We start from the raw sequence: 23,618 nt of genomic DNA, 5'->3' as shown, positions 1-23,618 counted from the left end.
TTAAAAAAAAAAAATAATAATAATAAGCCTCCCACTTCTCTTGTTTTCCGCAATGTTGGAAAATTCGATGCCAAGCCACAATTCGCGTCTGCGAAACACCCGCATCGTATAATGTCACGCGCCCTCGGTAGGAAAAATAGTGTTTGCGCCATCCAACCGGGTCTGTATACCCCTAAGGGTCCCTCTGACCGGCGACCGCAAAATAGACTCGGGGGCGATGGCGCGCTTTTGTGATTAAAACCTCTATTTTTTACCATGTGGCTGCAGAGTACGGCAAGCTCTTTGCGCTCTGCAAAAAAATAACGTCACTCGCAACTCGGGCGCTAAAGTTGTACTTAGTGCCATATTGTGCCTTACGTGCGTTTGTGCCCGAGTTGCGAATGACGCAGCGATGGGATATAGTTCCGGCCAGATTTGGGAATTCTCTAGGACCCAAAGACGTTGTATTGCGCTCGTTGGCGCAGGCCTGCTAGAGCACTTCGAAATGTGTATTTTTCTTTTACCAAACTTTTTACCATATGAGACACGTGTGAACTATTTTATTGATATATGTACATACAAATGTCGACATCACTCTAAATGTGCGATGGTTAATTTGTAACTCAGTTTAAAGTTAAGCGGAAACGAAACTTTACCAGTCACTGTTTTATTATTATTATTATTATTGGCATATAGCTACAACATAATTTATTGGAAGATGAAAGTGTTCTTTAAAACGAATGATGGGTATGCCCCATGTATATGAGTTATCAGACGAGCGTGTGCGTATGGAACTTACACAGCAGCTCGACTATACTTGGGTCTTTATTTTGTATATCATTTGTTGAGAATAGCCTAAGTATGTATTATCAGAGTAATTACTACGTAAGTATATTTTACATTTTCGTATGTTCTTAGAGTACGAGCTTTCGTTATTCTTATTTCAAAATTTAGTTCTTTTCATTCAACATAAGTATTTGATACGCGGTGTTAGACGACAGACGTTTTTTTTCAGTGATAGCTTTAAGAAATCCAATGAAGAGGTAATGCAAATTCGCACAACTCGCCCCCTGCAGTGGTTCCCTGTTCCGGCTGTTCCCTCCACCGACATTTGGTGCCACGCGAAGTAGGACAGGGACACGGTAGGGTAGGGATAGGGACCACCTAAACCTAACTTGAGCTGAATTTTTTAAGAGCTCATGTAAGCAGCTGCCGAGCTGCGTTGCATGCGACAGGCGACACGACACGGCATAACCGCAGTGCACAGTCATTTGCCGCAGGCTGCTGAGAGACATTCTGTGCCATTGTGAGAAGAGTTTCTTATATATTTACAACCTTTATTGCATCATTTTTAGTTCAGTTTGTAATTTAATTTATATCTGTTTGCGTTTTATTACAACAATTTGTTGAAGCTTTTTGCTACTATAAACATATACAATTAAGTATAGCTGTACTCAATAAATAATAAATTACAATAGTGCATGTGTTCTCAAGTTTAGTTTTACTTTTAGGGGTGTTTCTGTACTTATAATTTGTGATTGTACTACGTACAAGTTAGTAAATTTTTTTTACCATATATTTTGCAACTGCTAAAATTATGAATTCCTTTACTTTGCACGTATCGTACACTTGATTCATACGCAAGGTTAGTTTGCGCAAAATACTACGGTAAATCTTCTTTTACAGCTGTGCAAATAATTTTTTTACGCAAGTCTCTTATCAGAAAAACAAATAATAAAGAATTGATTAAAATTTTGTTGATGCACTTGATTACTTAATTTTTTTTTTTAATTTTACATTGGTACAGACTTTATTTTACTTGGAAACTAAAAAATCATTCAACATGCCTGATGCTGATACCAAAGCAGTTCTGAGTAAGTTATTTTACTACACGTTAAAATGGATTAATTTTTAAATAAATTAATACTTTTAGGTTCTATTTATACGTCCGAAAAGAATGGCAGCGACGAGAATGGAGACGGAACTGAATCCAAACCATTCAAAACAATACTTCAGGCTATGAGAAGTGCAGGTAAAGAGCCATTCCCTGAAATATATCAAGATGCAAAAGAAGAGGATAAAAAATATGAATTGGCTGCTAAATCGCAATTAAAAAAGGTTCAAAAAATTTGGGTGAGAGAGCAATACAAAAGTGAAGATAAGCAAAAAAAATTGCAAGAAGATGAGGAAAAAAGAATAAAAAATTTAGAGGAGGCCAAGTCTATTGTGATTAAAGAAGATAAATCTTTACCTGAAGCTATGCTTGTCAAAATCAATCGGGCACAAAAGCACATTGAGCAAAGGGTTAAAATTTTTGGCTGGGTCCATAGATTGAGGCGTCAAGGTATTCGCTAAAATGTAATCAATGACTGTTTCTTGTGTTTTGATGTGAAATAATCTAAAGCTTTTTTTTGTAGGGAAAGCATTAATGTTTATTACTTTGAGGGATGGATCGGGATTTTTACAATGCATATTAAATGACAAATTGTGTCAAACATATGATGCTCTTGTGCTCAACACTGAAGCTTCTGTTCAATTATTTGGTACACTGAAACCTGTTCCAGAAGGAAAAACGGTATTTTCTGTTTGATTTTATTGTTCATTTCTCAAACAATCAGTATTATTTTATTTTCTTCAGGCTCCTGGTGGACTCGAATTACATGTTGACTATTGGAAACTTATAGGAAACTCTCCACCTGGAGGTGCTGATGCAATTTTAAATGAAGAAGCTCAACCTGATATCCAGCTAGATAACAGGCATATAATGATTAGAGGAGAAAATGTATGTACACCTTTATTTTTTGTTAAAAAGACGAGTAATTGTGATAAATAGTTACAATAATTTTGTTAATCATATCTCAGACTTCCAGAATCTTAATTATGAGATCGGTATTAACTCAAGCATTTAGAGATCACTACAAAGACAGGGGGTACTGTGAAGTAACTCCTCCCACTCTTGTACAAACCCAAGTGGAAGGAGGATCAACTTTGTTTAAACTCGACTACTTTGGGTAACATTTACTTCAACTGCATTTTTTATTGCAATTTATTGCATTCAGTATTTGACTCAAATAAATATTTATAGTGAGGAAGCTTACTTAACTCAAAGTTCTCAACTTTATCTTGAAACGTGCATTCCTGCAATGGGTGATGTTTACTGCATTGCTCAATCTTACAGAGCAGAACAATCGAGGACTCGAAGACATCTTGCCGAGTACGTTGATTTCATTTATTTATTTTTTTTTTTTGATAAAAAAAAATTGTAGTTATCTTTCATATAATTTTTCAGGTACTCTCATGTCGAAGCAGAATGTCCTTTTATTACTTTTGATGATCTTCTGGATAGACTGGAAGACTTGATTTGCGATGTTGTTGACAGAGTTCTTCAATCACCAATGGGATATCTTGTGAAAGAACTTAACCCTAACTTCCAAGTACCAAAGAGACCATTTCGGAGAATGGATTATTCCGAAGCCATTGAGTATTTGAAAGAAAACAACATCACCAAAGAGGATGGAAGCTTTTATGAGTTTGGAGAGGTAAAAAATAATTATTGGTTGCACTGAATCTGCATCTTGCACTGAAAATTTTTTAAACAACAAATAAAATATTTTAGGATATTCCCGAAATGCCAGAGAGAAAAATGACTGATCAAATCAATGAGCCTATTATGCTGTGTCGTTTTCCATCAGGGATAAAATCATTTTATATGCAGAGATGCAAAGGAAAACAAGGTGAAGAATTAACCGAATCTGTCGATGTTTTACTTCCAAATGTAGGAGAAATTGTTGGTGGATCTATGCGTATTTGGGATCATGATGCTTTGCTTGAAGGATACAAGAGCGCTGATATTGATCCAAAACCCTACTACTGGTACACTGATCAGGTAAAAAAAGTTTCAGCGTACCTTATTTGACATTAGTGAAAAAGTTAATCAATGAGTAATTTTTTTCACAGAGAAAGTATGGAACCTGCCCTCATGGAGGCTATGGTCTTGGTTTAGAAAGATTTATCTGTTGGCTTCTTAACAGATATCACATTAGAGAAGTTTGTCTTTATCCTCGCTTCTTAGAACGTTGTCGCCCATAAATTGGATGCAAAATATTGTAACAGCCAATTTTTCTATTGAATTATGAATAATAATTGATTTATGTGATATGAATACAAATGCATTCGTAAATCAGTAAACCATTCTCTTTTACAATACTTAAAGTGTTTTATTGTATTTAACTTATGTTTATAGGTAACACGTAGTAACAATACATATGCACATATCCCTCTTTCAGTTAACTTGTTTTATAGACTTTTAGTGAAGGGTAATAGACAAGGAATACATTATATTCAGTTCATTAACAAGTTACTCAAAAGAGCTGGCTGTGGATGATGTGTTGTGTCAAGTAAATACTTATAGCATCTTTATTTTTTTTTTTATTATATATTTTCAACAATGTTGTAAAGTAACAGTTTTCTTATCTTATTTTAACTCACAGTGATATAAGAAACAAGGCATTTGTAACTACATATATTACAAATTATACAGTTTATGTGTCCAGTTGAGTTTTTCTAAATTCTAACAACAAGCGATTTGTCATAATTAAGGCAACAGAGCACTCTTATTCAAACCTCAGTATACACACATTTACATATAGTGCTATAAATTTGTTCGGTTTAGCGTTCCAGAGCCATTAGGAGCGCTCCATAACCATATACATATGGAAATATATTTTAATAGCTTTCATGAGCATCCCCCAATCGCCAAGCCAAACAAATCGTATACACGCACATGCATGTAATAAAGAAATAAATTCGTAATTTTAGATAATTAGATCAACGTAATTTTTAGAGCTTTGTACATTAGGGCACAAATAAATACTTTTCGTCAATTCATATTCTATCAACATTCAAAACAATATTACTATCGTTAAAAACTTTTCGTAGCATTCAGCTCCAAATAAATATTACATTACGAAACTGTTAAAATTATTTTACATAGCAACAACTACAACAACATTAAATTATGTTATTACAATAATAGTGTAGGAAACGTTATTCGAGTTTATACGAAATATATTTATTCGTATATGATGTTTATCTTAATTGTGTACCCAAATACTCATGTTGAACGGATTTTTTTACCTATTATATACTTTCTTCATTGATACTTCCTTCTTTGTTTTTGTATGGCACTATTATGAATTTTACATAAATTTTTTTACTTTATGCAATTGAAAAATTATAACAAAAATTCGTGATAAAGAACCGAATTAAATAAGCAGTAAAAAATGTGTACCAAGTTCATTTTTAAGTTAAATAATTCCCATTTTAGCAACTCAAGTTGGTCAAGTACACTAACCAAATAAATTTATCATATACACAATGTTCTTTACAGCATTTTTCAATGTTAAAGTTACACGGTGGACGTTGAACGACTCGACAAATGATTTTAATTAGGGTTAAAGACATTTTTGAAATTTTAAAAGACATTAAGATTTGGGAGGAAACGTTATCACTGAAATAGACTTTTGAAGAAAATATACGCATGAATAGTTGACAACGATTTCACAAGAATAAATATCAGTTGAATAACTTTATATATGCATTTATTGTACAATAGTCATTGCGCCAGGCCGAAAACAGTCTGTTGTCATATTACACGATTCAGTTGATCATCTGAAATAACGGAATATAGAGTCAGTTTTGAAATTTTATGCATGTACTCATATTAAAGAATTTTTTTTTTTTTAATGGCTTACTTTAATAATACGTGTGCACAACGCAGTCTCGCTCTGGCAGTTGACGAACTTTCATAGAACCATCTGCACCACATGAAAACAAACGTCCTGCCGAATCTACGTGCAATTGAGTTACACCCTAAAAAAAAATCGTAGTAACCGTTAGAACATACAGTGTTTAATAGGTATAAATTTGAGTTGCCTCACCTGTCCAATGTTTTTAAAGAAACTTGATCTAGGATGTTCTCCAGGGAAAGAATAGAGCAGTGAATGGACGGTCAAGCCCCACACCTAAAATTACCGCGCGTGTAAGATTAATTGTGTAAAGAGCAATAGTGTAATGGAAGGTATTGTCGAGTTTATAGTGAAAAAGACTTTACTTTAATGTCGCCATCTCCGGCTCCACTGACAAAGAACTCTTCATGGGGATCCAAAGCCAAGCATTTGATTGGAGATTCGTGAGCTTGAAAACGATGACGCTGTTGCCGTTGTCTCACGTCGAATATGTTGATGTCTCCCTTTTTTCCGCCGCTAATCAATAACTGGTGCTGAGGAGCCAGTATCACCGAACTCGCTCCTTGATCATGGCAAGTGAAAGCTACACACGTAATAATGATACACAGCCACATCAGTTTTTACTTATTTTTTAACGTCAACCAGAGTTACTTATCTACTACCATTTGAATGATTACTGCTTACCTTGAACGAGAGATTTACTTTGGGGCAACAGAGTGTCCCAAAGAGCCACGTTGCGTCCCTCAGAGCTGTGACCGGCAGTGGCTACTAGACTGCAAGCTCCCAGAAAGACAAAATCGGCTGTTACTTTGCTGTGGCACTGGTAATTCTGCAAAAATATGCAATGCGCCATTGATTTTGTGATAAAAGTAAAAAAAAATAATAATAAATAAAAAAATAAAAAAGTCTACTAACGAAAAAAGGTCGAGCCGTTCCATCTCGACAAGCGACTTGGAAGAGGCTGAGATGGCCATCCGAATCTGCTACGCCGAACTTGTTGCCGTGCTGGGAGAATCGCACGCGAGTTACTTTGGCGAAGGTGCCCGGGGATCTTGGAGTTGCTACGGCGTTCTGATGCCCCCATTCCCACAGCGATACCGAACCATCCTGGGATCCCGTTAAATCTGCGGGTCACGTGACAGTGACAAGTACAGTCCAGTGTTTGTGGTTTCATTTGTAATAATAATAATTTAATACTTACATAGAGGCAGCAGCGGATGCGAAGAAATTCTTCTAATCCCATCGATTTTATGCTTGAGGATCTGTTCAATTCAAAGTATCGTGTAAGCGCGGTGACAATTAGGAACGGGGATATAACGATTTCTAACATCTATTAATCGAAACTTTGAATCAAAAGGAAAATCATAGTAAAAAAAAAATCAATTGACTTTCACGCACGGATCTTCAAACTTATATTAAAAAAAAAAAAATCCATAATATATGTATGTAACTGTGAGTTTTCAACATACAAATAATGGAAAAAGAAAATAAAAAAATAAAAAAGTTTAAGACTACTAAATATCATACGAATGAGGATCAGCATGCGTCAAAAGGCAGCATGATTATTTCCTGCAAGCTGAGGCTTCGCTTAGCGATATAATTATATGTATAGTCAACTACTTAATATCACTCGACACTTGCGTTGGGCTATACATAATTTCATTTACTTATCTCCGTATGCTTTTTTTTTTTTTATTCATTTTATTCTAAATAGTTGCTTATTTTTAACGACAAACAAAACATAATCATAGTAATAACATATTATTGCATGTAAAAAGCATTCAAAACAATTTTACTTGCGAAAGGAGTAATCAAGTAATTGTATATTATACATAAGTACGTGTAAGTCAAATTAGATGCCTTTTACACCGAAAATCGGCAGGCGATCGGACAGGCATAAGCTTTCATCAAATTAATGCTTTTTAACGTATGTCTGGATTGTGCGTGTTGCAGTGTGTTGGTGTGAAAAATATTGCGTATTGTAATTGACTCATGATTAATAACTATTCTAGATATCACTGTGGCCATTAAAACGAGCGAGAAACGTGTATATCTAAAAATTAGCTTTTGCTGCGTTTTTTTTTTTTTTTTTTTTTTTTTTTAATGAAAATCAAGCAGCAATGACGTATGTAAGCGAAATTTGCTGATAACTAGGCACTTATCTGTACTATGTGAAATGACGTTGGTGGAATAAACTATCTATGTTACTTATCTAATTGCTCATCATGCTAAACTCTTAAGAGTCAATTTGCAAAAATCATCAGACTTAGAATATCCCTGGTTTTATTGAACAAAAGAGAAAAAAAAAAAAAAAAATTTTTGTACTAAAATAAAAATTAATTATTAAAGCACGAGTCAACAAATTTTAAAAGCTTTAAGAAAGCAAAACTGATTTGTGCATGATAATAATAAAACGAGAATATATTAGTACATTAATTTAAAATGTGTTAAATCACAATGAAAAAATCATGACACTGCAGCGCGGGGCGATGAATTGAAAATGAATCGATTGAGTAGCATGAGGATATTCTGAGCCTGTCGGACAATAAGTACGTAAGTAAAGGGAGACACGCATTAACATTAAAAAATGTGGACAAGTCGAAAAGTCATACATACAATGTAACAGTCGATACAACAACAACAATATAAACAACAAGATGAACATGGATTATTATTATTATTATTATTATAATTATAATTGGCACTAGGAACAGCTAGGGTTGTTCATGTAGATGTTAGTCTCACCGGCTTCAACAAGTGTTTACTCCTATCAGCGACAAACTGACAAAAGCGCTGGTCGTTAGAGCCAGGAAAAACAGGCATCCCCTTCATCTGAGATCGAACAAGTGAGCAGGTCGCCAGATCAGTGACGCAGACACACCGAGAGAGTTAGATGGTTCGTTGGGCAAGCATTAAACAAGCAACAGTTTTTTTGTCTCCGTCACCACTTGTGCTACCCTATCCCAGTGCGCCACACTCATGGGCCCTTATCCAACTCTGAGCTTTATTCATATATTTTAAAAGTTGTCTCATCATTATTATTATTATTACTATTATTTTAATCCGGTTCTTCTACGGAACTTTAATTTCCAATTTGAACGAGTCACAATTAGATAAGGCCATCTCTGAATATTTGAGACACGATATACACATATGTACACACACCCACACACCTCAGCATTCAATTGTGTCATGCAATAATCAACTAGCCTTTAGTTTGGCATTTTGACTTTTTTTTTTACCGATGTTTCAAAAAGCCGGATCACTTTCACGGTGTGTGTGCTATATTATACTTTTATAATGATAATCATAGGATTGTACTGTAAAGTCAAGAAGATCGTTTGTGTGTACACATTGTTAGCATGAATATTTGACTGGGTGAAAAAAAGTGCTGGAATAATAGTTCATTTACAAATAATTTTCTTGTGCGTTATTCATACCACCGTGTGTTTAGCAAATAAAAAAGAAAGAAAAAAAAACATCATGTAGAAGTATTATTATTAAGATGATGTGTAATACCTCTGAGCTCAAATAAAGATGATGATTTTTAAATTATATCGAATTTCCTTTTCCAAAGAAAGTATAATGGACAAAATAGTCGTAACAGTAGCTTATAAAGAGATTAGCATATTAATAAATGTAAATATTATTCATGAAAAATATGATTACATATATATATATATATGGATGAAATGGAATGCGTTAATTTGATGAAATGATCAAAGCTTTATGTACAAAAATTTACATGATAGTAAATTTATTTCTTTTATTGATGAATAATGAGTTGAAAATGAGTTATGATAATAAAAAATAAAAAAATTAAGGATGGAAAATTTATGTTTGAAAAAAAAGACTTATTATACACTGCAATCATTTTCTAGGTGAAAAATCAAATTGCTTAACACACTGAATAAAACTATTGTATTATCTTACGATTTGATCAGTTTTAATGATAATAAAACATAGCATACCACACTAGCTCCTCGTCCACTTTGACCAGCAATTCCAGATTGTGCTTGGGGACTACTTTGAGGAGGGCTTTGAGCCAGCAAAGGCCTATCTGCTGCAGTCTGTACAAAATCATTTTCCGTTCAAATGATTTTTCACAAAAATTTTATCTCATGATAAGTATAATTATGTACCTGTATGACTAGAAAACTCGTAGGTGGAACTGGTTCTGGTTCTGCTTGTTTATTTAAATTCATAATATCAAATTCACACTCGTCCTCTAGCCACGATGGTAATTCGAGGAGTAACGAAATATCCATTTCCTGAACTTCACGTGGTGTTGCCAAAGCCATCAATCCTGTGTTGACCTTTTCAATCGGAAACAAAAAAATTAGTCATCAGATAAAAGGGGAATTTTTGCCAAATCGAATTTTATGGTACTAATTACTAACTTGATTAAGGCAGAAGGCACTAATACTGTCTTGTTCCTTGTGAATGATTCTGACAGGCTCGGGGAGACTTGTCGTGCCACTGTCGCTACCTTTGTCCTCTCCCTGACCTCGGGTATTGCCATCTACTCCGTTATTGCTATCCAATAAAGAAGAAAGTGACCGTCGCTTTCCAAATACTGCTCGTATAAAAATATCTTGGACTGATTCTTGTCTAATCAAATAAGACCACAGTCGGTTTGCCGGCGCTGCAGAAGCCATCCTAGGACTACAACAAACATTTTGTATTAGCTGAAAATCAAGAAAAAAAAATTGATTGACCTACTTGAATGGTGAATTGCATTTTTCAAGCAGTGAACGATACTTGTGTATCGCTGGCTTCCCGGGAGTTGGAACTGGATCCGGAGCGCAACCTGGAATATAATTTGCTGGTGGTGGTCCCCTCGACTCAAGTTCATCGCGTAATGATTCTTGCCACTGCACCACTACTCCTAATACTCCATGTATCAAAGGACTGCTGACTGGCAACTCTGTTTCAACGAATTATTGTTAAAATTAATGTATAGCGGATTTCGTAATATTAATGATTCTTTAAAAGCTCATACAGACCTTGCACTTCTATTCCTGCTACGTTAAGGAAGTCTTGCAACTGCTGTTGCAGAATTTTTACAATTGCTAACCTCATAACGCACCAACTATAAGAATTTGGATTTGAGTGTTCTGTATTATCTTTGGGTTTTATCTTTGGCTTAGTGTTTGTATCGAAAACATCGTCTTCATCTTCAGACTCATCAAGGTCCGAAATGGCCGAGTCTGAAGAATCGTAATCTATTTCTTCAGCCATTTCACCTTCGATTCGCGGCTAACGGAAGTAAATTGATGATTAGTTTTCAGAATTTTCTAGCTAAATTGTCATAATTTACCTTCATAAGAAAATATGAAATCATGCTCATTTGTGGTGAGACGAATTGCTCCCTATAAGTAGGCTTATCTTCTTTCATATTTGGTTGTTGTGTCGTAAATTGTCCTAATAACTTCATATTTAATTTAACTCGTTGTTTAGTTAACGACGTCATTGTCTGCCAAACTCCACCACTTCCAGAGCTTTGGACGTCATTAGTTACACTATCTGATCTTTCTAAGCTCATTGATCCGCTCTATCAATTGATGATTAATATTACACAACTTGTAGAAATAATAAGAAAACTTTTTTAATGATTAATTAAAGAATCCAAAATTACCTGACCACTAGTGCTAGCTACCCTTAGAAGTTTCTTAACGCCTCCTCCAAAGAGACAAGACCACGTATTATTGTCAAAGTGATGGCCCACGAGCCTATACAGTATATGACTGTCGCAACTTGACAGGGCATATACAAACAAACTCATAAACGTAGCGACAAAAGCTTCGCAAAGGAGAATATTTAATTTCGGTGTATCTTCATCTTTTTCTCGTGCTAACAGTGCTCGCAAGCTCGTTACACCTGGCCATTTGCTAGGTGACGTCGTTATACAAACGCTATCTTCGGTGGAGTATCGTCGATGCGATCTACTCGATGCAACTAAATGACCGCCTGAGAAAGCCTCAAATTCAGCTGCAGCTGTGAAACTATTGAAAAAAAAAAAAAAAAAAAAAAAAAATACGTAGCTTTGGTAAGTATAGGCATACTAATTGTCCTATAAGACAGTTGCATGAAAAAATTACCTTTCTGTTTGTTGATGTTTGTTTACAAATGTATCAGAATCACAGAGGGATTGATAGATGCAGGCACTCAATGCAACGGCCAAATCGCGCAAAATAAATACTTCACAGTAGTGCGTATTTTTGTGAGGCATCGGGGGATTTCTGATTTCTACAATAGTCTGAAGCATGTCGTGCTCAAGAGACTGCATGTGGCGTACTGGATCTGCGACGACAGTCTTGTTGCAGGCAACGCTTGCGCTCAGCAGAGGTAACGTTGTGGGGAACGGAAGAGGACTCAACAGTTGTTGCTGAGTTTTCTCTTGTTGTAACTCTTGAAGCAGCAGTACTAATTCCATTCTAACCGACGCTAAACCACCTCCTGATGCTCCGTGAAGAGAACAATACGACAATAAAGTTCTCAACAATGTCTCGTTCGCCTTCAGCCACTTTTTTCTTTTTGCTGCTCTTTGCACTTTAGCTTCAAAATCTAATTTTTCAGCTACTAAAATTTCGTGAAGGGTTGGTTGTTCTCCTGGCTTGTGCGATGGCACTTCTTCAGTAATAGTTCCGTCATCTACGAAAAACATATTTAATGAGCACATAAAAATGTATACGTAATCAAGAAAGAAATAGATTGATTACATTCAGTAACGTTAACAACGTCCCCGTCGGTGTTGGCACTGTAATTGCAAAGCTGTCGAAGAGCATCAACTTCTCTTTCAAGCCAAACATACAACTGATATCGCAATTGTCCTCCATCGACTTCAAAACCAGTAGCTAAAGTCGATAACTCTTCCATTAAAATTTTTAAACATGCCACGAATTTAAGCTGTTGGGCCATGATATCTAATTGACCATTCGTTTTTGCTGCATCATCTATTAAAATAAAAATAAAAAAATTTTTTTTCATGGCTTAATTTTTTTATTTGCTGTTAAAACAACTGAGCCTTGCCTTCTTTATCCACTTCTTTATCTACACTTTCTTCTTTTTTCTTATCCAAGCTCATACTTATGGGAGGACTTTCGTCATCGTTGTCAGCTGGATCATCATCCCAATTGAGCACTAATTCGTCCGACTCTTTGACTACGGGTTGTGACCAGTCCATTACAGAAGCCGCGTCTAAAGAAAGAAAAATGTATTAGTTTTTAAAAAATTCTATAAATTTATCAAATTTTTTATTATTTCTCCAACAAACCTTGAGTGGAGTTTTTCGTGCTGTCTTCCCAGCTAATGATGCCTGTGTCTATTTCAAAGTTTTGGGCTCTAGTTTTGCTTGGACTGTTCAGGAGACCTGTAATATTAATTAACTGTGAAAAAATGTAAGCTTGAGACAAGTAATAGATAGGATGAAATTGCAATTTTACGCACTAGGAGAATCCTCGGCGTTAGTTTCCATTACTTTGCTCGGCAACTTTGACAAAACTTCCAAAGCAAGTGCTGGACATCCGGCTTTGAAATGTGCATGTGCCGTTGTAAAGTAGAGCTGTCTTTCCAAGGGAGTTATGGTATCTTCTAATGTGAGCTGTTTGTCTTGCTGCGTCTTTGTTTCCGTTCCATAACTGAATCCCGAAATAATAACAGAATGGCCCTTCTTTTTGTCTTGAGCAGTGGACGCTATGTATTGCCTAATAAGCAAAGGATGAGTTCTTAGGTAAACATAAAAGTTGAAAACGTTCGGGTTCGCGGTCGAGCCTTCAGGCTTGTCGGCCTCGTCATTATACTGAGGGTGATGAGTCCCCACGTTGGTCAATAGCAAAGTATTGAGCGAGCCTGAGTAATCCTTGAGAATCCAAAGGGCCATGCTGCGTAGAAAGGGATCGGGATGGGCTTTATTGATGTCCTGGTTATTCCCATCCTTGTCACAGCCCAGCACTTCTTCGAACATGAGCCTCTTTAGATTCGGTGACGTCATGTCGTCCTCGTAGAGCCGAGCAACGGTCATTGCCAACTGGAGGTCGTTCAGTTTGTGGAGACAGACGTCGATCGCGTCTCTAAGCGCCCCAGCGAGAAGGAAAAAGGCCGCGGCGTGCTCGAAGCGCTGCTTCCCGAGAAGCGCAAAGGCGTTTTTGAGGGCAGCTTTCCTCCACCTGTCCTCGGTAAAGTTGTTGGAGAAAAAGGCGGTCATTCGCTCGTCCCTTTTATTCCTGAAAAGGCCCCAGACGAGATTTTTCTTCTTCATGGCGAGATAGTAAATGGCAGCGTCGAGGGGATCCTGGTCCTGCTGGAAGGCAGCCTTGGCGATTCTCTCGATGCAGGTCTTGAGCACCGCCATGTTTCTAATCCACCAGCCCACGCCGAGTTCCTTGAGCACCGCCCACTTTGGCTGGCCCTTTGCATACGAAGGTATCAGAGTAAGCAGCTCCTCCTCCGACTCGGAATGGAAGGCCCAGACGAGATTGTTCGTTGAGACGCCCTGTTTTTGGAACTGAGCCCGCTGGGCCAACGGCAAGCACCTTATCAGGTAGTTGTAGTGCTTCATGGCCAACAGGAAGCGCAGGCCGCAATCGTCCAGCGAGTCCATGGAGACAGCTTCACCCAGGGGCACACCCGTCAGGTTCTCCTTGGCGATTGCGCTCTTCTGAGCGTCGATAGCAAAGCGCTCGGCAAAGTCTACGTTGCACGTGGACACCGTGTCAGCGAGGGCAAGTAGGTGCATCTGATCGAGGCTGGAAAGCCCTGGCAGATGGCTGTGGGTCAGCAGGCGAGAGAGCACGCGACCTTGCCTTGGACCGAAGTGCGATATGCCCTGGCGCTCGGGTACGGAAGAGCGTCGGTCTTTTTGGCGCGAATACTCGTAATCCTCCTCGAGCATGTCATCCAAGGAGTCACCCTCGTCAACGTTACCATCGAAAAGCTTGTTGTAGTCCTGCTTGTCTTCCGTCTGTTGACTCACGTTGGTCTCGCGGTCGGCGATCAGGAGCGTCCAGAGTGGCAGAGGCGAGATCGAAGTTATCTCCGCGTAGTCGAGAGTCAGCTCCTCGGTCATTTGCGTGGTGGAACCACGGGGTTCAAGCGGCGAGGTCGTACCCACGTAGCTGACGGACATTGTGCGCGAGCGCGACCAGCCGCTCGACTTTGGTTTCATGAGATTTTCGTCGTCCGCTCGTATGGGGCACGAACTCGTGATGCAGCGCACCAAGTGAGCAAGGATTGCCTTCACCCAACGAATCTTGCCCGAGTTCAGGAGTTCCATTAACTGCTTTGGGTGATACTGTGGCAGTACGGGACAAGCTATTCTGGAGGCCTCGAATAGCCCATAGTCGGGCATGTAATCCAGGTTCACGGTCTCATTTTGCATGCCGCGCTTCTTGCACGCGTCCAGCATCGTCAGATTGATACTGCTGACTCGAGACAAGTGCGTCATCGACGATACGTTGGCCAGTCTACGTTGCGATGTCTCGTGAGCCAGGGTTCGCAAGTCTTCGTCTCGCAAGTTGCGACTTGTTTGAAATTCGTCAGATTCCTGCTGTTGCTGCTGCTGAAGACCCGAATGGAAGTAGTCCATTTTTGGATTCGGTTTCCACTGTGAGTAAACGTGCATTTCCGAGTCCATGCCCACCACCAGTATTCCGTCCCTCACCCAAGATATTTGCATGGGCAGAGGCGGTAGACCGTCCGCCGTCATCAATTCAATTTTTCTCAGTTTCATCCATCGGATTTCGTCTACAAACTGGGGTTGCGCCAGCGATGATGTCTTTCGCAATATAGGTCTGTTGCCGGTCTGGGATTCCTTCATAGCTTTCATGTTGGCTTGCGCGAGGTCCGAACAGACCGGAGTGAACAGCATGACTTTCGAGCCAACAGCCACGGTGAGGATGTGCGAGCCGTCCTCCTTGGATACCCAGTCGAGCTGCACGAGATGTTTCTGAGTCAGGGGGCAAGTGTTGCCGTTCTCGATTATCGACTTGCGGAGAGACTGCAAAGTACTGAAGGACGGCACCGCTAGTAGACCAGCCTTTGCGCTGTCGTTGCCCCCGTTTTCCCCGTTCCGCGGTGACCTCACGTCTTCGTGGCTCAACGTTTGCAAAACCTGCGTGAGCCTCTGCTTCTTTTGGAGAAAGCGGCTGTCATAGAGGTAACTCAAATCTAGATGCTGATCGACTTGTATCCTCGGCAAATGAATGTTCTTTAGGTGGATCGTGTCTTCGAGAATCCACTCGCTGCCTCCAGTGCTCTCACATTCGTAGATCGCCACGCAAAGATTGACGTAACGCGAGTCCGGGTCGGCCTTGGTTGGCCGCGTGAACGACTTGCCATATTTGTAAGCACAAGCAATGCGGCCGCTGTAAGCCGCGCTGATGTTGAGAGGCTGGCCGGTGATGTCGATCGTCGACTCTTTGTCTTTGCGTATCATCTCCCACTCGCACCATTCGTAGTGCAAGGGACTGCCCGGTTCCTCGCTCGTCTTGCTGACTTTGCACTTCCAGAAGCGTACGGTGCTGTCGCTACACGCGGTGACAATGATGTAAGGCGCGAAACAGGCCGGGTAAATTGAGGAACTGCTCAGGTGGCCAGCAGCAGGCGCAGCGTGGATAAGTTCGACACCATCCGGGATTGGTAGCTCCTGCGTGCAGACCTTGGTCGTGCTGATGAGTACGTGGCTGTTGTGGTGGCGATGGTGGGCAAAAGTTGATTCCTGGTAATCGGCTTGGCTGTTGCGCCGACTACGCGATCCAATGCCACACGTGCTAGGCCGACGAGATCTGCGCCCACCCGGTGTGCCCTCTTCTTCCTCGTCTTGGACTAGTTGGGAATCCGGCACGTACATCATCGAGCCGCTCAGACCCTGGTATTCGGGCTGCGAGGCGATGACGAGTCGCCACATGTGAACCGTCGTGCCCTTTGGTGTACGTTCCAGCACAACGATGTAAAAAGGCTCTTCGAAAATCGATGACTGTTGCAGATCCACCATTGCATCCAGCGTCGATTCCATAAGGCCTGAATGAGAAAAATGTCATCATTGACTGTAATTAGACACCAATTTCGTGCCAACTTACCAAGATCGTTGAGCGATGTGTCTAGTCCGGTCTGCTTTTCGTCGTTGCGCTCTCCAGTGATTAATTGTTCCTGAAAGACGTGTAGGAACTGAGTATTTTGCCAGTCGTGGGTTGCGTCGGAAATAGCGTCGAGCTGAATGACGCAGCCCGGCCTCGCGGTCGACTGCTGCGATACGATCTTGATTCTGTCGTGAATGGAATGTCTAGCGCCGTCGTCCGAGGAAATGTCGGTGGATAAACTGGCCATTGAGTCCATCATTCGACTACGGCGCTCGCTTATGGAAACCTCGGCTAAGAGAGTTCTGGCGTCTATCACGGCTTGATAGACTCGCAGGCATTGGCCGTCGCTTGCAACAAAGCAGGCACTAGGCGAGTTGGACAGGTTTCCGAGGGTCGTGCTTGGCAGGAGCGTAGGAATCCAAGCGACGTTACTAAAAGCCGATATTTCGAGCGAGTTGATGCGTGCCAGCTCTGAAACACCCCCGCTCTTTGACAGCGGTCCGACCGCGTCGACGCGCCACAGGATGAGCTCGCTACAAAAACCCGTGGCTGTCATTATGTCCTTGTGCGTTTTTGGCTCATTGGAACCTTCTACTTTTTCAGTCGACTGATTAGGGGAGAATTCTGGGATATTGTGGTGAGACGTGGTCAGTAGAAGAGGTAGTACCGGATGACAAGTTATATCGTTGACGCGGAAACGGTGACCCGAAGCTCTGCACGCGTGACCAATGCTCAACACCTGGAAGAGAGATTTTTTTTTTTTGTTAAATGATTGTACCTTGAATAGTTGGAAAATAAAATGTCTAGTAGGTAGGCAATTTACTTGAGAGAATTTCGTTTTATCTGCAAAAGTCAGCTGCCACAGGTTTAGAGTACCATTGGCATGTTTGGAAACCATCGAGACCATAGGACTAGGATGTGCAAGCACGTCATTGATATTTTCCGAATGTTTTTGAGCATCAGTGGCAGAGCCGTTTTGCGTAGCTTTGCCGTTCTGGTGATGTTGTTCGACTCCATTTTGAATACTTTTCGCAAACTCCATGGCCGCTTTCGAGGTGAGGGTGGACTGATCTTCATCTTGCTCGATAAGGCTCGGCAGTGGTGTCGTGATCTCGGCCGAATCCGAGGGCTTGGTAGCAGTGGAAGACTTGGAAACTTCGCGAATATTGAGTAGAGGGCCGCCGGTATTATGGGAATACATAGAGACGTTGTGACTCATAGTCGAGGCGTCTCCTAAAGGAAAAGCATTTGGGATTCGCGTGGAAAATGAAATTTGAGCTTGTCGGAAGGAGCCTGGGTGGTACTCGTCTAACCATTCGATGTGCCATATTAAAAAGCTTCCGTCGATCGGATGTATCGAAAATAGGAGATCGGGATTGTGATGCCAGTCACGCAGAAGTGTTTCTATTTTTGTGTCCAGTGAGTCTGGCACTTGACTCGTGGTTGGTGCGTCAGTTGCTATCGAGTTTATCGAGGTTGTATTACTGCAATCAAACAAATATACGTATAAATATTTTATGTTTTGCAGACGAGTACCTTATCATACTTTATCACAAAGTATACAAATTTGAATGAAAAATAGTTGCAATCGTAATTATTCGAAAAGTAAGGGTAATAATATATATATACACATATATATATATATATTTTTTTTTTAAGTCCTCCAAGGCTCTATTATTTGTTAAACACAATTAGATAAATAATTGAAAAAAAAGGAAAGGAGGATCGTGGGAAAACCAAAACAAAGTCAAAACCTACAGTTAATATTTACCTAAGGCTTTGGTGAGAATGAACACTGTGAGGAAGGCTATGGTGGGACGATGTCGTGTGTGTTGTGTGATGCTCATCGCTACTGTGGTCCTCTTGACTCGTTGTACGTCCACCAATGTTTGTTTTTTGACCAGATGAATGTCGAGTTCCTTTTTCTGTTGGCCGCACCATACCGTAACAGGATAAGATGCTTCCTGATAAGTCATATTTTCAACCCCACATGCAGCATGCAACATACAACGTACGTGCAAACATCAAAGCATTTTGTATATTTTTTAAACTCTCGGTCCCTTTGATAGACGCTATGAAGCGAGCTTTTTTTACAGTTGATGAGATTTTAATTTGGTGATTGTGTGTTATGTGGAGCAATTATTTTTTTATTCCAACCCAATAAACCATTAGTAATAATGAAAACAGTACGGTTATTACACAAAAACAAAAAACAACTCAAAAGTGACGTTGCAATGATCATTTTAAAAACGTACTTGGTGTGTGTTCGTCTTCTGAATCATGATCGACATGTTCCGTTTCCGGATGGTGGTGCATACCCTCTTCTTTTTCCACTACTTTCCTCGTCAACTCCTTTAATTGAAAAATTAGAAAATTAAGCAACAGGTGTTTTAATGTACAACGAAATAAGTTAACGGGGATATTTTTTTCTTATACCTGTAAAATACTTTCTGCTTGCATAGTAAATTGCATCTCCTTATTATTCAACCAGTGTAAAATAAAATTTGGTTCCCTGTCAGGATCATCTGTGATCAAGCTTGGAACCAGTGGAATATCTGAAATATTTGATTTTCAATTAAAGTAAATCATTTAATAATTTCAACTAACAAAAAAAAAGATGAATACCTGTTTCCGCGTTAATACTTGCTGCTAAATGGAAATGCATCCCGGGGTAATGTGCAGAACTTTGGTAATTATTATGAAAATCGTGAACAGAGTAGGTCGATGGTAACGTTGGTAATGTGGGCGCGGTATGACCGGCTTGGTTTTGTTGTTTCGCATGTCGGCGTATATGAAAACACGTCCTACGAAAATTTCCGTTGTACATTTTTAAATCATCAATGCTCCCGAAATTATATTTTGAATATTGAATATTTACTTCATATGTTTCAGTCGTTGCATGAAACGATGCTTATGCATGCTATGATGACGATTTTTCACATGATTCCCATGTCTGTCGGTTCCCTCAAATTGGCTCATATTTGCCAAACCTTCGATCTCTGGTGGAATAGTTTCTGTCCATACGCGACAAATATTATCACGACACGAAGTCACCAACATATTTGACACCGAACCCCTGAAATTATTTCACACCCACATTGAGATTATATTGATATTGTTAAGACTAAAGTTAATGTCGCAAAGACTCTTACTTTGGCATGTATTTACTCGTTTTTCTCCATGATATGTGAGTAACAGCTCTTGGATGTGCAACATATACAAAACTAAAACTATCACTCGATACTGGCTGACTGAAGTTTGAGTGATCAATACTTTTAGTTGAGAACACTGTTATAAAAAATTTTCTAGTTAAGCTCGTAATTTAATTTTACAAATTTTGATGAAACAAAAATCTTTTATTACTTTGTTTGTTTTCAAACCAAATTTTTACTAGTCTGTCATTTACTCCGGTAGTTGCAAAAAGGGTACCATCTGGACTGAAACTCATCAAATGAACTGGTATGGCAGTGCGACATTTCCAAACGCAGTTCCAACCTCCTGAATCGTTGGACAAATTTGTTTCTGATGGTTGTGGACTTTCTGCTTCTCCGATTGAAAACGTTACTGCTCCAGCTATAAAAATATATGATTATTGAAACAGATTTGTAAACTGTAACACTATTTCTACGATGCTTGTTAAATTATCATAAACCTTGTGAAGTATTTTAAGTAAGTATTCAAGCAATCACACAAGCTTAATTAAACAAAATTTATTATTAAAATAAAACTTGGATGAAACAAAGCATGGGAGTGACTGATTTGTTTGCTGATGATACGATTGCTAAATTATAACAAAAACTAAAAAGTGATTTTGATACAAGTATATTTTGCCATGCAAAAATAATGCCTCTTTAATTAAATTATAATGATGTTCATTCTTTAAAATGAATGAACTCACGATCTTGTGTAGCATTCCGTGATACACTTTGTTCTACTCCTGGATTTGAGGATTCTTCTGATTGTATTGCTTTTGGCTTTGCAGCTACATAGATAATAATATAAAATAGAATACTGCTAAGACTTAAGCTTATTGGAAATCATAGATGTAAATTATTCAATAGTTAACTTTCCATTGTTTCTTATCACTTGGTGGTAAAGCGATTGTAGCAAGTGCATGAAATACTCACTTTGTTCTTCTTGAAATGGCAAAATGTTTTGATGCCACAACTGCAGAAGCTCTCCTCCCGTCAGCAGGCGTGTTCCTTCCAAATTCCATGATAAAGAGCTGATGTTTGACTCAGTTTGCAAGCTACCAGTTTGAACCCAACGATATTCTAATTGCTATAGGTGACGAAACGTATTGAGAGTCGTTATCAAATTAAAATTGTTGTCTGTTTTTACATTGTTATTTGTTATAACTCACATGAGAACACGTGGTATGAATAAGCGGTGTTGGTTCAAAAATGCAGACTTGATTCTCGTACGCAGCAGCTATCTTGCCAGTGTCCGTGCTGCAGTCCAGACAGCTGATCCTTATGTAATTATGCACCGCTCCAGGGATAATTTGCACCCTCTCAAAGTTGCTGGCAAGGATCACTATGTTACAACCAGCTGCATAGGCCTGATAATTGAGAAAAAAAGAATCAATGAATAAAAAAAAAAACGATCGACCAAGGTAATGTCTATGAGTGTAGTGGAGGCACGAAAATAAACGAAAATTTCGAGCTTACAGGGACTTTAACGAGCTTTTATGTTGGAGGTGTGTATATCATGTTTATAATTATGTATCCGATCGACGATGACAGTAGCGAGTAGCAGACGAGAATTAGAAAAAAAAGGAGTATGTGCGCGCTTCAATCAGCTGACTCTCATCTCGAAGACGAAAAGAAGCTGGTGCGAGAGTACTCATCGTGACTGTATCGGTCTATCTAAAGGTATCACCGTCCTCGTCTACCTAACTCTCATCTGGCGTGTCTCTCCTCATCCAGTGGTAGCAGGTAATAGGTAATAGGATCAGGCCTGACACTGCTGTTTTAGGTAGTTGGTGCCCTATACACACTAGCAAATGGTTGTTTGGGAGAACGAAATAAGGTAGTGAAAAACTCACGGTGAAGGATATGCCCTCGACGGAGCCAACGGCGCAGCAACGGTCGCCCGCGTTGCAAGCTCCGCTGAGTATCTGGTGGCAATTCATGGCGTCTGGTGTCAATAAGCGCTCAGGCCCGGAGCATCCTCAAGGAGAACGAGCAAGCTCAAGCTTTGGTCAGCACTCCGAATCGAACGTTTGTCAAAAGTTGGTGGCCGGCTGTCACTCTTTCTCTCTCTCGTTTCTCCCGATGACCCTCGACTGGCTTTCTTTTGCACGCCTACACCTCCTGGACAGCCTGGGCTACCTAATACTACTACGTTCGACGACGCGACGAGTGCGACGACTGACAGTGACGTACGTTAACGTATGACACGCGCTGCGCTCGATCGCATTCACTATATTGTCGCTATATTACAAAGTGTAATACATACAGCCCGAACTGCCCAAAGACTGTCTTTTCTGTGGTCGTATACTCCCCCCGAGTCCCATGTGCTCCTCTGGGTGTGCGCACCTTCGGGATCCTCTCCACCAACTCAAGTAGCACTGTCTTGGGTCATCTTTGACTTTTTTTTTTTTTTTCTTCTTTTTTAATGCAGTAATCAGTGTAAGAACTTTTTTTATTCCTTTTCTCGTTCCAACTTCTCTTTTGCGTTACAATTCGCTCCTCTCCTCCGCTCCGCTAACCCGCTGCTCCAAAAGAGCACTGTTGTTGTTTTACTTTATATCTGTATATATACTTACGTGTTTAAATTGTACATGGAAAATTCCGCAAAAAAATCCTTTCAATGGTTTAAAAAAAAAAATTGTATCCTTTTTCAGCAGGGGTTGGTTGAACAAAGTTTCTTCGCGAGACTTTTCTAACCAAGAAATGTAATAATACGCGTCAATTATTAGGTTTATTGTTCAACTTAGCGAATTTTTACGTAATCTGAAGTGTGTTATTTTCCGAATTTGAACAATACTACGTATAGCTGAAAAGGTGATATCTTTAAAATTTAAATGAAAAAAATGTGAATAAAAATATTTAAATTACAGGCAGAAAATTGGCGAGTGAAACACCCCACAATTCACGCCCAAAGCATGATCTGGATATTATTTCTTGGCTCGATAAATCTCATTTTAATATATTACCTCTGATGTACTTTATTTTACGTGTTTTTAGTTACTTATTGATCAAGCTAAATAAGAAAAAAAAAAAAAATTACTTTTTCAAATTTTTTAACAATTTTATTTTACGATTTCAAGGTGATATTATTAATTGTATGTATAGGGATAAAAAAATTTTAACACGATAAAAACACAAAAATTGAAGATTTCGACAAAACAAAACTCGGTATGCAAAAGGTAGTCTTTATCATGAATTCAGACGCCCATGTTAAAAATAATGTAAAAAAGGGTATTTTTGTATACTCAACACGCACAGTCGGGCTTGAATTTTTAACGCCTTTACATTCCACGCGACTAAAAATTTCTTGATACCGAGCTTTTGAAATTCCATTTCACCCCATCGAAATTTTATATTTCGCGAAATGACCCATGTATATCATCACAAGCACAAGCGCTTGCGCGCGAACTTTTTGATGTATCGAATTGTTGGAAATTAAGTATTATTGGCTGCTTCTGCTCCCACAGTGCCGAGCGCGACTTACGAAAGTCATGTTGTTTTTTTTTCCCACAACTTTTAGCTCGTAGGTATACTAAACTTATTATAATTGCGATGGTTTGTAATTTATTGTTTTGAAATCCATCGGCAGACACTTGTTTTTTTTTGCGAAAGTAATGCAG

The 23,618-nt window shown here is 39.2% G+C and overlaps 2 protein-coding genes across 5 annotated transcripts; one reads left to right on the top strand and one right to left on the bottom strand.

Annotated features, from left to right (window-relative positions):
• Positions 1-1,225: 1,225 nt before the first annotated feature.
• Positions 1,226-4,185, top strand: AsnRS (asparagine--tRNA ligase). 3 transcript variants are annotated; one of them, XM_089592592.1, is made up of 10 exons: positions 1,226-1,285; positions 1,787-1,853; positions 1,913-2,323; positions 2,397-2,554; positions 2,618-2,761; positions 2,842-2,990; positions 3,065-3,193; positions 3,269-3,518; positions 3,596-3,865; positions 3,937-4,185. In XM_089592592.1, the coding sequence occupies exons 2-10, from the start codon at positions 1,823-1,825 to the stop codon at positions 4,066-4,068; spliced, it is 1,674 nt and encodes a 557-aa protein (XP_089448718.1). In that variant the 5' UTR covers positions 1,226-1,285; positions 1,787-1,822; the 3' UTR covers positions 4,069-4,185. The 3 variants fall into 3 exon arrangements, with proteins under 3 accessions (XP_089448718.1, XP_023246501.2, XP_023246503.2); XM_023390733.2 differs by having other exon boundaries at positions 1,238-1,338; XM_023390735.2 differs by lacking the exon at positions 1,226-1,285 and adding an exon at positions 1,409-1,532.
• A 50-nt stretch (positions 4,186-4,235) lies between these two features.
• Rbcn-3A (rabconnectin-3 alpha) lies at positions 4,236-22,481 on the bottom strand. 2 transcript variants are annotated; one of them, XM_089592579.1, is made up of 33 exons: positions 21,852-22,481; positions 21,168-21,365; positions 20,932-21,085; positions 20,703-20,786; positions 20,168-20,377; positions 19,957-20,092; positions 19,683-19,880; positions 19,430-19,608; positions 19,241-19,359; positions 19,060-19,156; positions 18,576-18,729; positions 17,628-18,288; positions 16,805-17,543; positions 13,176-16,745; positions 13,003-13,098; positions 12,764-12,926; positions 12,449-12,690; positions 11,828-12,380; positions 11,365-11,731; positions 11,047-11,280; positions 10,733-10,985; positions 10,449-10,653; positions 10,127-10,391; positions 9,869-10,042; positions 9,698-9,796; positions 8,472-8,558; positions 6,928-6,988; positions 6,642-6,850; positions 6,411-6,555; positions 6,092-6,309; positions 5,919-6,002; positions 5,733-5,850; positions 4,236-5,649 (listed from the first exon to the last, which is right to left on the bottom strand). In XM_089592579.1, exons 1-32 carry the CDS (start codon positions 21,936-21,938, stop codon positions 5,734-5,736), a joined length of 10,158 nt encoding a protein of 3,385 aa, XP_089448705.1. In that variant the 5' UTR covers positions 21,939-22,481; the 3' UTR covers positions 4,236-5,649; position 5,733. The 2 variants fall into 2 exon arrangements, with proteins under 2 accessions (XP_089448705.1, XP_089448708.1); XM_089592582.1 differs by lacking the exons at positions 8,472-8,558; positions 20,703-20,786 and having other exon boundaries at positions 12,449-12,682; positions 12,759-12,926.
• Positions 22,482-23,618: the final 1,137 nt, after the last annotated feature.

This window comes from Copidosoma floridanum, unplaced genomic scaffold, assembly GCF_036245765.1.
Source record: "Copidosoma floridanum isolate Cflo_tuat_1 unplaced genomic scaffold, Cflo_Japanese_pri ptg000001l, whole genome shotgun sequence".
Lineage (NCBI taxonomy): Eukaryota > Metazoa > Arthropoda > Insecta > Hymenoptera > Encyrtidae > Copidosoma > Copidosoma floridanum.
This window is presented reverse-complemented; position numbering and strand designations above follow the sequence as displayed.